The following is a 13,292-nucleotide window of genomic DNA, read 5'->3' as shown; positions in this document are numbered from 1 at the left end:
GAGGGTTTGCACACAGACCAAGGCCGCCAGTTTGAATCGGACCTTGTCAAGGGCCTATGCTCCAGCCTGGGCATAATTAAAACAAGGACTACTGCTTATCATCCTGAGTGCGATGGCATGGTGGAAAGGCATAACAGAACACTGAAAGACCAGTTGGCAAAGATCTTGTACACCAAAGGAGGTGAATGGGATGATTTCATACGACAGGTTGAATTTGCCTACAACACAACAGTGCACTCCTCCACCAAACACACCCCTGTCTTTCTGGCCCATGGTAGAGAGGCCCGTCTACCTGTTGATCTCCTACTTGGGGGTTCCCCAGGTGTTTCACGTTCCACTCCAGGTGAATATGCCACTTCAGTAGCACAGAGACTGTGTGCTGCTTTTCATTCTGTTGCTCAAAACATTGAGGCAGCAGGTGCACAACAAAAGCACTACCATGATCATCGGATGAGACACACAGCCTATGAACCGGGTGATTTAGTGTGGGTTGACCTTCCTGCCCTTTCTAGGTGCAAACTGGCACCAAAGTGGGCTGGCCCTTTCAAAGTGCTAAAAAGGATGGATTCAGGCACAGGTGACGTCGGAGTGGACTATGAACTCTTAGATCAACGAGACCCAAGAGCTAAACCTAAGATCATCCACTACAATCGCCTTAAACCCTATCGCTCTGCCTGGTCAGCTGGACAGCTTCCGCCCCCGTCTGTTACTATGGCTGCTCCAGCATACAGCCCAGGTCCCCCGCCACTTACTGCACTCTCTGGCTCCAGGCCTAATGTGTACCAATTGTGGCCGGGTGGGGGTAATGTGGGCGTGGCTCTGGCATCAGCGTGTATTTCAGCCTGGCCGGATGGCGGCTGGAGCAAACACTTCCTAGTAGGGAGCGGGCGACGGCAGCAGCAAACATTTCCCCACGCATGGTTCCCTGTTACACGACGAGAGAGAGTGGGGCGTTTATGTGTTCGTGTAATAAAGGGTCCTGGTGAGTAACTTAAATGTAGTATAAAACAAAGCTTGCAAGTATTATCGTGTCGCTAGGTTTATGTGCACTGTTTAGTTGTTTATACCGTGTATGGTCTTCCATAGGGAACGACAGGCAGTGAAGAGGCGAAGCGTTGTGCTTACGTCTGAAGCGTTGTGTTTACGTCTGGCGATACAAAGGTATTGCTCGCTTCTTTTGTTAAGGTTTTCTTTTGTCTTTTGTTTTATGTATAAGTAGTAATACAGACGACCTGTCCTGATTTCCCTCAGGTTGGGGAAATAGCCGTACCATTGCGGGCCGGGTGTGTGCTGTGTGTGTGGCGTTTGCTACGCCGGGTGATTCATTCATTCAGTTAATCTGTAAGTCTAGCTCTCTCTCGTTCGTTTTGATTACCGTGTATTTCTGTATATTATATCATTATGTGACTGTGTGTTTTATGATAGATATGGCGAAGCTAAATGCTAACTATAAATGTTTGTCTTATAGTGTGCAACAGTCAGCATTGTGTGTGTGGACTCACGTCTGTCCAGAGACTAGGGGCAAACAGTCTGGTGTCTGCGGTGAGTCTTTAGGCTCATATATATAGGCTATGCACGTTGGTAATATAATAAGGTTCATGAACTTGTGACGGTGGCCAGGTTGTCACATGTAACTTGCCACTTCTTTTTAGAATGCTGACACTCTTTACTTTGTCTCAATAATAAATAAATAACAATACACATTAAACTCACAACAATAAAATATCAGTTGCACGGTAAAGTGCGGGGTGCGTAATTACTGTGAGAATAATACTGTTTGTTAGGTACTGCAAGACTACGCCACCTTTTTATTTAAGAGGTAGGGTCCTCTGTAACACTCTTTCTTAGGCTATTCACAGGTTCGAGTTTACCCAGGTAAGTACAATACTTTTAAATGAGAACAACACTTCAACACATATCCCTTGGAGAAAGCTGGACGGAAACAGGTTTGTATAAAAAGGTAATCTATTTTATTAAGCTAATACAGTGGCGTCTATAAGCCATAAAATATTGAAAAGCATAAACAAAATATAACACTAATTCTAAAACCTCAACCTCCTAATGCGCCCACTAACTAACTAAAATACAGGAATACAGACAATCACCAAACACTAAAAACAGACAGGGCTTGTGCAAACTATAGCAAATAAATAATGAATTTAGCGTTAAAGTGCCAACTATTACTGAAGCAGTAAAGTGCCAAGTGCCAATTCAATTGCTATATGTCATATACTCATCACGGTTCAATGCAAAAGGTGGGAATGTCCTTATATGGGGTTTAACTGGAGCGGGGGTTTAGGCCAGGAATCACTGTCTCTTCTTGTCTTCGTGCGTATTGCCTGCAATCATAGAAACTAGAACCAGTTCATCTGTTCAGGTATATTTCACATATGAGGTTTAGGACCGTGGGTTTATAAAGGTAACGTTGCATAGAAGGACACTTACTCGCCCGCCAGACTGTACGTCTGGCTTTGAGGGTGTGAAGCGCGCAACGTTATCGCCACTGGACCTCTCCTCCGTTCCTTGGTTCGTCTGTCTGTCCTCCCCGTCTCTGCTGCTACTGCGCCGTCTGCTCACCGTCCGCTGCTGGTGGCTTGGTACGTGCCGCGATCACTGTATTCCCCACCTCTGCTCCGTGGTATGTCTGCTCCTCCTGTGCACAACCGTCCCTTCTGGCTGTCACTTCCACACTGCCCTGTATGCCTGTCTCTCTGCTGTCCAAGTGGCTCGCGCTCACTTTTGAATAAGGTGGGCCACACCCTACTCCGCCCTCATTCGCTCTGCCACCAGCGTGACCTGGGGACATTGGCCGTCCGCTGTCACAAGGCCAATGTCACACAGCCTATAGGGGAGTCCAATGTCAAGTGGCTCGGGGACCGGGGGGAAATACATTGTCAACCATAAAACATGCAGTGCAGAAATATAGTTAAGAGAATGATGTTTTTAAGTGCGTAATACAGGTTTTTCATCATCAATAAAAAATGTTACAATTTGGTTTCACCCCCCTGCTTTGACCCTGTCACAAACTGCTGTTGTTATGCTTTGATATTCATTGTTTCATTTCCATGTCATAACAGGTGGTGATCAACAGGTGGTCACTGCTTTAGCCTACTTTTATGATAGGGGTTCAGTTGGTTAGGGTGAGCATCTATATGAACTTCAGTCTGTCTCTCTTTTTATTATATCAAATTGTGATCAGTGTATTTGTAATAAAGACAATCTATTTTTATACTTTGATCATATATTGTGATCGATGTATTTGTAATAAAGACAATCTATTTTTAAACTGAAATAGTAAATAAAGATTATATATTTTAAATATAATTATTTTTGTCCGTCTATTATGTACCTCAAGCCTCATGGTTACACAATGCCCAGTAGCCACACATGGGTGTTCTGTACCTTCGATTGGGGCTCAGTCACATGTTAACCCCCCGCCTCAAAGTCCTGCAAATCTCCCACCACAGGGGGGAGGCACTGCTGCTGGTGGACATTTAAGTGAGCCAGCCCCTGTAGTTCAACCTTTACCATGCGTACGGACCAGGACGGGTCGTTCAAACGGACAAGTGTGTTTGTACCCAGTGCGGTACATGCATGATGACTGAATTGTTGCTCTCGCTTGGACCATTGAACAGTCGACTAAAAAGACACACAAAATAATTCAAGGGGGACTGTGAGAGCCTGTTATTGACTGAAAAAAAAGAAAAGAAAGAACACTGTATTGTTAAAAAAAAAAAAAAAAAAAAAAAGAGACATTGTATGCTATTATTATTTGTGATGTGTCCTTATGTGGTGACATGTGCATGCTGTTTATTATAGTCACACTTTCAGTTTGTTTTTGGCTGTTTGAAGCGGGACGCTTCTTTTGTAAGGGGGGGAAGATATGTAAGAGTGAAATGCAGCCATGGAGTGTTAGGTTATAAGAAATAACCACTGTTCAGTGATGAGAGTTTCCGCTGGGGGCGCTGTGGGGAAAAGCTAGAGAGGGAAGGAGAGAAGAAGAGAGAGAGAGAGAGCGCGACCGGCGAATTCCATTCATTCAATGTTTACGTCTTGACTGTACTGTTTGGCTGAGAGACTTTAGTAAAAGTTATTGAGAAGAACCTATTACCGTGTTGAACTGAGTCTATTCTGCACCCACACCCACGTCGCTTACAATACCACTGATCAGTGATTGTGTTCTTTGGACAATTTTGCATTACTTCGTTTGTTGGTGAGAAGAACAGAGTTGTTTAAGGTAAGTTTCTGTCTGTAACATGGCATTATTTCTTTGTCTGCCAGTGTCTTGCAAGCTGTAGCTAAGGGGCCAGCATGGGGGTTAGTAAAGTTTTGGTTCAGTAGCCTACATACATGTGTTGAAATTGTACATTTGGGGTGCTATCTGGGTGCTTAGCTAATTGAGCTCACATTAAAAGGGAAAACCATCAATGTTTGACATTAAACTGTATGTAATTTATATACGGTAGGACTGATGCATTTTTGTGGGGCATGGAAGGAAAAACAAAACACAGTTACGGCCAACCCTCTATTTCCCTGCAGTGTAACTAATGAGATTTAATCTCCAGTAGAAACTGCAGTGCCTGGAAATTAATCAATTTTATATTAGTCAAGGAGGTTAGTTGTTAAGTCTGTCTTTATAGATTGGGTGAAAGTTTTTCATGGACTCTCCAGGTAAACAATGGCCCATTTGCTAATCTACCCACCTGTGAAAGCCACCCCCCCCCCCCCCGCCCCAAACACTCATTTACATGGCCCACTTCCAGACCCAGCCATCACAGTACTAGGAAGTGTGAAAAATGTCTCTGACTCAAACATTCATCAAAGGCTGTTTCCCCAATTGCAACAACTGTATGACACATTGATTCTGAGAAGCTTTGACTTGTAGCCTAGTTGAGTAATATTTGAACAGAAATGACTTCATATACATGGTTATAATGGTATATGGTGCAATGGTGTTCAGCAGATCAGTACAACTCCAGCGAGACCATCATGCCTCGTCGTGGGAGGAGATCTGTCGCTAAGAAGAAATACTGGGCTGCTAAGTTGAACCCTACACAATTTAACAAGGATGAAACGAACACTGGAACTCCAATCACCAAGCGTTCTCTGCAGGGAGGTCATGAACCATCCACACAAGTGATGTCAGACACTACAAATGGTATATCTTCCAAAATGAGTAAACAACGACGACAGAAAATAATGAGGAGACAAAGAAAGGATCAGGAAAAAGCCGCACAACTCAGGTAATTTGCCATCAAGTCGCTCCATTCCACCACCAACACTATGTGTGCTAATCTAACCTGGGCTAAATTGAAACACTTTCGTTAGATTTTAGCCTGTTTTGGTCATAGGATTGAGTCATAGGATTGAGTCATTGCTATAATTGGTGGCAGAATCATATCGTTGCTGTTGGGCAGAAACCTCATTTCTATCTCATCTTATTCTGTTTTCTTTTCATAAAATAATGCCTTGTATATGTTGTGTGACAGTGTCGCACAAAAGAGCATTGAAGTCCAAATGACGCCAGAACCACCCAACTTCTGTGCCGATGTCCCCATGAGCCCCATGGAGATGTCCTGCTTCAACCCTGTGGATAAACCAATGAGTCCAGACCAAGGGCTTAAATTGAGCTCTGATGCATCCATGAACCTGGCAGTACCAGAGCGCAGTGCGGGAGGGTTGATTTCGGATCCCTGGGACGATGAGCTGATAGCCCATCTGTTGTCCACACTGTCCACTCCACTGACATCTCGCCCACAATGCAACACCTGGCAGATTAACATGCCCAACATTGCACCCAAGACAACCATCACCATGGGTATGTGAAACTCACTTTATTGCATCCATGTTGCTCAGATGTAACAGAAAATTCACAATTAACCAAGTCTAAGTGCATTTGGTTCTAATTCACATTTTCCAGCTATCTAGATGGAATCAGACTGGTTGTTATGTTATCACGTCTAAACAATTTCAAACTCTAAAATGATTTCAAGTGATTTCTAAAATGTCTCAGTCTGGACACAGACACTGATGACTGATTTATACTTATTTCGTACAACTGTGTCGCATGCCAAAAATGGCTACCGTCATTGTATGACGGATTAAGTCATTGGACAATCCTTAAGATCGTATTTGAGAAACAAATGGGATTTGCCTGTAGTCTGAACCCAGTCTGGCCACAGATTAATTCCATTTCAACAGGATCTTTCCAAAAAGTATAGGTAGTACTGCAGGGCAGTTAGACTAAAAGTGTCTGACACGGGAAGTACAATACTTGAGTGCCCGTCAGCAATCTAAAGTGTTGTGAGCTTGCAGATTGGCTATTTTGGAGAAAAAAATCTCACATATGTAATAATATTAGCACTTTTACTGTGGTACTGTAAGTATATTTTGATGCCGGTGCTTTTGTAGTTTTACTCAAGTCAAATTTTGAACACAAGCTGTTTACTTGTAACAACAGTATTTTTATATTGTGTATATTTTTTTACTACTTCTTCCACCACTGACAGGTTTTGATTGAACATTTTATTCGGCAAAAAGAATGTAAAACATCCCAATTACATTAATAATACTTTTGTCTAAAAGGTCCGTCCAAAAAAGGTGGGAAGTCAATACGTGTTGACACGGTTCTTGGAGCAGGTGGATCTGCGACTGTCTACCAAGCCATCGAACTCGGGTCAGGCGAGAAAATGATTCTAAAGGTAACACCAAATCTCTTGATTCACCAAACTTATCTTTGACCTACTTGAGCCCTATTTCCACAAATCTCTCTCTCTCTCTCTCTCTCTCTCTCTCTCTCTCTCTCTCTCTCTCTCATATATATACTCTCTCTCTCTCTCTCATATATGCTGACTATCTTCTCTACATGTTTGGTAACATAGGTCCATAAGCCAGGCAATCCATGGGAGTTTCACATCAACACACAGCTGGATGCTCGGCTGGCACCAAACGTGCGGCATCTCTTCAACATCTTTCATTCAGCTCACCTCTTCAGGAATGGAAGCGTGCTCCTTGGAGAGATCCACAACAACTATGGAACTCTACTGGTGGGTTCACTTTGCTGCCCATCATTTTAGCAAAAAAACGTATGAAAAGTTGATTAGTCACCTTTACAACGAGGAACAGCTTGTAAGGATCGAGCATTTGTGGAATGAACAACACAGCAAAATGTGTGGGTAGCGGCGTAGAGCCCCAAAGAAATTTGCCAAAATCCCCTGCAATATTGTTCTGTTGGCATTCACTCTTGTTGTGCTGGCAGGTGTGTGCCAGGCCCTGCTTTGAGTTTATGTATGCTCCAAGCAGCAACACTGGTGGAAAGATGCCATATTTGTCCCTTCAGAATAAGGACATGAAACTCATTCACAAATCACAGATTAGGACATGGCCTGTCAAAGCTTTTCTTATTTATTTTTTTAATACTTTTTTATTGTGGACAATTAAATAGCATATGGCAAAAGTCGTTGCATATAGTGTCACCCTTTTTTCCCTCTCTTTACACATCGCAAAACAAGCCAGAACAACATACAAAAAAAAACAAGTAAATGGCACAACAAAGCAAAACAACAACATAATGACTGTGTCAGTCGTGAGATTTTATTTTGCTTTCATCCATGTGACCGAATGACCTGCTTTGTCCCCCTGTCACCCAGAATGCAGTCAACCTGTACAAGAGTGCGAGCCTGGATGACAAGCTGATGCCCCAGCCGCTGGTCATGTACCTCACCGTCTGCATCCTACACATGGTGGAGCAGCTGCACAAAATCCACATCGTCCACACTGACATCAAGCCTGACAACTTCCTTCTGGGAGAGCGGTAGGTTTGGCCGATATATCAATATTGTATCTTATCATGTGGGATTTTGGATATCTTGACCCATTAAAACCGGGAAAGCACCCGTGTCATTTTAGATTTTAGCTGTGTGTGTGTGTGTGTGTGTGTGTGTGTGTGTGTGTGTGTGTGTGTGTGTGTGTGTGTGTGTGTGTGTGTGTGTGTGTGTGTGTGTGTGTGTGTGTGTGTGTGTGTGTGTGTGTGTGTGTGTGTGTGTGTGTGTGTGTGTGTGTGTGTGTGCGTGCGTGCGTGCGTGCGTGCATGTATGTATAGCACAGAAAACTCTTAGGATTTAGAACGGTGATTCCCAAAAATAGCAGATATACATGCTCACAGTGTGTCGCTTCGTGCTACACTGCAAGCTTGTACATGTGCTATTTTTGAAAGATCTTGCAAGTGTTTGCAAAATAAATTTGAAATTCTTAACACAAATCTTCTCTCCTGGGGGGTTTCTGGCACAAAACAGTTTCAGATGGGGGTCCGCGGCCAAATACATATCATTTTGGGGGGCCTTGGCACAAAAAAGTTTGAGAATGACTGATTTAGAAGGCATTTGTAGAATCAGCCTCAGGTCTTAATGGATTAATATCGTGATATGGCATAAGTGTCTTTTTCTGGTTTTAATCACTTATGCCTTATTTTATACTTTCAAATAAATTGCCAAATGGCAGCTCTACAAGCTCACAACACGGACAACAAGTTGTGAGCTTCTGCCATTTTTGCTATTTTTGAAAATTGTAAAATAAATTATATTCACAACATTATGTTATTGTCACAATATCGATAGTATTTGCTAAGAAATAAAGGGATTTTTGTCCATATCGCCCAGACCTTGACAGAGGTGGTAATTTTGCATAATGTACCGTGCAATCTCTGTCTTAGCATTAATGAGCATGAGGGTACGTCACACTGATTAAAGAGCATGAGGGTATGTCACACTGAAGATGACATAACTTTGACCAGTTGAGAAATTTTGAGCATGTTCTTTTAAAGTATAAACCCTGATACTGACAAAAGACCCCACATACAGCATCTCTTGCATTTATTGTTCACACTTAACATTGCAATAACAAACTAGTTTACTAGTTAACTACCTCAAACTAGTTAAGTACCTCAAACAACAAAACATTGTCTTTTTTTGTTATCCTAGGTTCATGAAAAATACAACTTTTAAGCCAGATAACTTGGACCATGGCCTGTCTCTGATCGACCTGGGACAGAGTATTGACATGGAACTCTTCCCCCCTGGTACGGCCTTCACTGCCAGGTGTATGACCTTTGGGTTCCAGTGCACAGAGATGCTCAGTGGCAGACCATGGAATTATCAGGTATGTTCACAACAACAGTATTAACCAAACCTGCCATCCCTATTTTGGGCATGTCATTTTCAACATAGATCATAGATCTACTGTATGTTCACTTTAACCACTGAAACCCTATTCTTGGTTGACCGGATTCCCAAGGGCTCTATACCAGTCTCTTTGCGCTCTAGACTAAATGTTAGAGCCAATCTAAGCTCACATAAGACACATTGAGCTTGTAGATCAGCTAGTTTTGGTATTTATCGTACAACGTATATAGAATGAGCTCAACATTCAAAGTAATATAGGGTGACAGAATAGAACAGGGAGGCCGTGTCCATTGAGTTCAATGGAGATGTGGCTCCCTTTTCTATTCGGCTCCTCAAGCTATATACGGCTTTGAGAAGTGATTTCTAACTTGATTGATTGTATCCTATGATGGTCTGGTAGACTGAGTATGTGTGTTGTTCCTGTTTCAGACGGACTACTTTGGCATCGCAGGGACGGTCTACTGCATGCTTTTTGGAAAATACATACAGGTGAAGAACGAGGATGGAGTTTGGAAGACAAATGGAAACTTTAGGAGGTAAATGTGGTACTTTACTTTGAATCAAATACTTTAGTGTGCAGTCAAATTATAATATCATTTTTGATAATGTTTTCAACAACACTACTGTCTACTGTAAAGTAACCTATGTTGCAATTCCTTCCATTGACAGCCCCATTGATGAGACAAAGTTCAATCTGCTTGTATTAAACGACAATAAACTCACCAATATTGCACCTCTACAGACTGATTGGGTTGTCCTCTTTGAGTCTGTAAAGACGTTTAACACAAATCCATTGTAACACAAATCCATTGTTGCCATCTCATGAGCAACTTTGTCAATAAACTTAGTGAATGCATGATTCTTCTAAGTGTTCTCCTTGTGCTGTATTGTACACCTGCATTACCTCCGTGTGCAAGTTATCGGCAGGCTTGTGAGCGAAGTCCTTTTGGGGAGTGCTCGTTTTAAGTCACTCACGTCCTGCATATGTGCAGTTTCAAAAGTGGTTCCCCAAAACCACTTCGCTTAAATACCTGCCGACGAGCACACACATGTTATGCAGGTGTAAAACACAGCAAAAGAGTTTGACTGACATTTATCATAATATGGCAACGGTGGATTCTTCTTAAAGGCTTTACAGACTCTAAGAGGATAACTGGGGTTCAAGCTTAACCATTTATATTATTCTGGGGGGAATATTAGCCAAAAATAGCTGATCTAGCTTGTAGATCAGCTATTTTTGCCAAAGAGTATAGGTGGAAAAAGTGGTAAAAAAAAAAGCATTACAGAGCCAATTCAGGTCCAGTTTACCAAATCTATCGGGTTTCGATGGTGTTAAATGACCCCAAAAGTATGAAGTGTAACATTTACCCGTCTCTTTGTCTCCCCTTCTACAGGAACCCCCACAGTGAGCTGTGGTGTGAGTTCTTCCACACGCTTCTCAACATCCCAGACTGCGGATCTATGCCCTGTCTGAGCAGCCTCAGGAGCAGACTGGCCTCCGTCCTGAAGGACAACTACGCCAACAAACTGCCAGGCATCGTTCGTCGTCTGTCCGTTCTACTCATGGAGAACCGGCCTGCCAAGAGATAGATAAACTGGACCTTGGACCACACTTTGGGGATTTTTTTTGGGACTTTTTTGGGGATTATTTGAGACCTTTTACATTTTTTTGTAAATAAAGATTTAAGTGTCATATTTTGGGCTCTTTTAAAGAATTTAATGTGCTGTGTTTCAAAACATTGAGTTTTGTTGGGCTTAGCCTCACCCTAATTCGTGTACTGTTTGGGTCTGGGGATCACCAGGCTTCCAAATGGACCTTATGAGTCTAAACAATTTACAGTGTAGATTGGGAGATTCCAGAGATTAAAAAAAAAACTTAGGGTCCTTTTAAATGAAAAAGGTTGAGAATCACTGTCCTAATATTTCTTCACAGCATAGCATGTTGACCACAATCAGCTATAATTAACGCAGGCAGTATTGAATCCACAGGCAAAGCGGTTCCTGTTCTTTCTTAAAATAATGACCGAAATAAGACCTGGCTGTATCTCAAAGTAATTTCATACTAACCTGAATGTGAGTAATACCATAACTGGGTTTTATGCAAAGTACCAAATTATTTGTATCAAATATTCTTAAAGTAGCCTACCAAATGTAGTACTTTTATGCAGAATGGCCCATTTCACAATCATTCGATTGCAATTAGAATGCCTTAATGTGTAACATGTACTTTAATGTTGCAGCTGGTAGCACATGCATAGGGCTGGACCACACATGGACAAATGGCATCATGAACTTGCGACGGGTGTTGTCCCCCTTGAGTAAAAGATGAACTATTTCTAAAATAAAATATTTAAGGTGTTTTTAATTTTAGTTAGAGGGCAATTATGGTATTTGGCACAACACTTATGGTATATGGTACACTTATTAGCCAGGGATCCTTTCAACAAAAAATATCTCTTGCCGCTGTAGTAAAATACTGATATTTTTGCCAAAAAACAAACTTTCAGAAAACGTTCAGAAATAGTGAAAATAGCCATGAACACTCACAAGCGTCTATTTTCACTATTTTTGAACTAGGGCTGAAGTATATATTTATCTTTAAAATATAGCGGAGTGAAAGTCAGTCAAAAGAAGAAGAAAAAAAAAGAAAAATATACTTTATGTACAGTACCCAAGTAAATTAACTTCATTACTGTCTACCACTGAATACGGCAGGAATTCAAAATGAAATGTTTCGATGATGCAATTAATGTGATGACAAAATCACACTTATATTATTCTGCACAAATCACACATATATTATTCTGCACAGTCCCTCATAATAACGTTTAATTGTACACATGATAAGTTCCATCAGAGGTGCTGTAACAGGGGAAACAATACGCTTACAAACTCACAAGACATCAACAACAACAGACAGAAAAGCTGCATGTTACTGAAGTCCAAACTGTATAACAGATAGGTAACACACACACGCACGCACGCGCGCACACACACACACACACACACACACACACACACACACACACACACACACACACAAACACAGTTTTTCTTTGCTGTTTATGGCCATCAGCTCTGATCTGATTGTCTGTCTCTACAGTATTGTCTGCTCGACCATCCACCATCAAATGTAAATCCTTGTGATTCTAACAACAAAATAATAGTAAAAGTATAAGTAATATTTGGCAACACCATGATATAAACAATGAATAAAAACAGTGATGCCTCACTGACCACTGAGAAAATGAGTTTCCTCTTCAGGTCATTTATGCTGTTGGACTGTAGCTGGTCAAAACTGGACTGTGTCTGATTCTTCTGTTGAGTTAGATTGTTGAATCTGGACTGTATCTGGTCCAGCTCTTTGACCAGGTTGTTTTAAATTCTTATTTAGTTTTTTTTGTATTCAATTCAGAATCTGCAAGAAGGAGAATCAACAAACTGATGAGCTTTACATTATGATAATACATATTAATACTGTACATATACACAGTGACACAAAGGGCCCTATGTCGGGGAAACCTCTGAAACCAAGCGCCTGTCCGTCGGAGCAGGTGGCCGAGGCAAATTGTGCAGTAAGTCCCAAAAACACACGCAGACAGGGGAAAACAGTGCACATTCCCTCCAGAAGTGATCAATAACGTTTCATGCCTCACACTAATCCACTTGGCCCAAAATATTCAACAGCAATCAACACATTTATAACACTAGAAACCTGCAGATGGCCGCAAGGCCGAGTTGCCTACCCAGGACTGTGTTGCAATCTGTTATAGCACCACCACGAGGCCAATTCGAAACATTTGGTGTGTCAGCTTTTCTTTGGGCTAATAGGAGTGTACGTGCACGCACGCACGCACGCACACACACACGCGCGCGCACACACACACACACACACACACACACACACACACACACACACACACACACACACACACACACACACACACACACACACACACACACACACACACTCCTCATTCACAGTAGTTTCCTCATTCCACCCTTCACCCCATCTCCCTACCTCTACGCCCTTGACCACTTCCAGCCTCACATAGTGTGATACATTTCTGTGTATTATTATTTGTATTATTATCTCTTAATATGTGACTTGTT

At 41.9% G+C, this 13,292-nt stretch overlaps 1 protein-coding gene across 2 annotated transcripts; it reads left to right on the top strand.

The window, feature by feature from the left end:
- The first annotated feature begins 4,097 nt into the window (after positions 1-4,097).
- Positions 4,098-10,792, top strand: LOC311046244 (mitotic checkpoint serine/threonine-protein kinase BUB1-like). 2 transcript variants are annotated; one of them, XM_084058449.1, is made up of 9 exons: positions 4,098-4,237; positions 4,961-5,243; positions 5,490-5,818; positions 6,586-6,701; positions 6,882-7,046; positions 7,650-7,813; positions 8,979-9,156; positions 9,609-9,715; positions 10,574-10,792. In XM_084058449.1, the coding sequence occupies exons 2-9, from the start codon at positions 4,990-4,992 to the stop codon at positions 10,767-10,769; spliced, it is 1,509 nt and encodes a 502-aa protein (XP_083914575.1). In that variant the 5' UTR covers positions 4,098-4,237; positions 4,961-4,989; the 3' UTR covers positions 10,770-10,792. The 2 variants fall into 2 exon arrangements, with proteins under 2 accessions (XP_083914575.1, XP_083914576.1); XM_084058450.1 differs by having other exon boundaries at positions 4,101-4,237; positions 4,964-5,243.
- The last annotated feature ends 2,500 nt before the right edge of the window (positions 10,793-13,292 follow it).

Source organism: Gymnoscopelus microlampas (genome assembly GCF_963454915.1).
Source record: "Gymnoscopelus microlampas genome assembly, chromosome: 5".
NCBI classification, from domain to species: Eukaryota; Metazoa; Chordata; class Actinopteri; order Myctophiformes; family Myctophidae; genus Gymnoscopelus; species Gymnoscopelus microlampas.
This window is presented reverse-complemented; position numbering and strand designations above follow the sequence as displayed.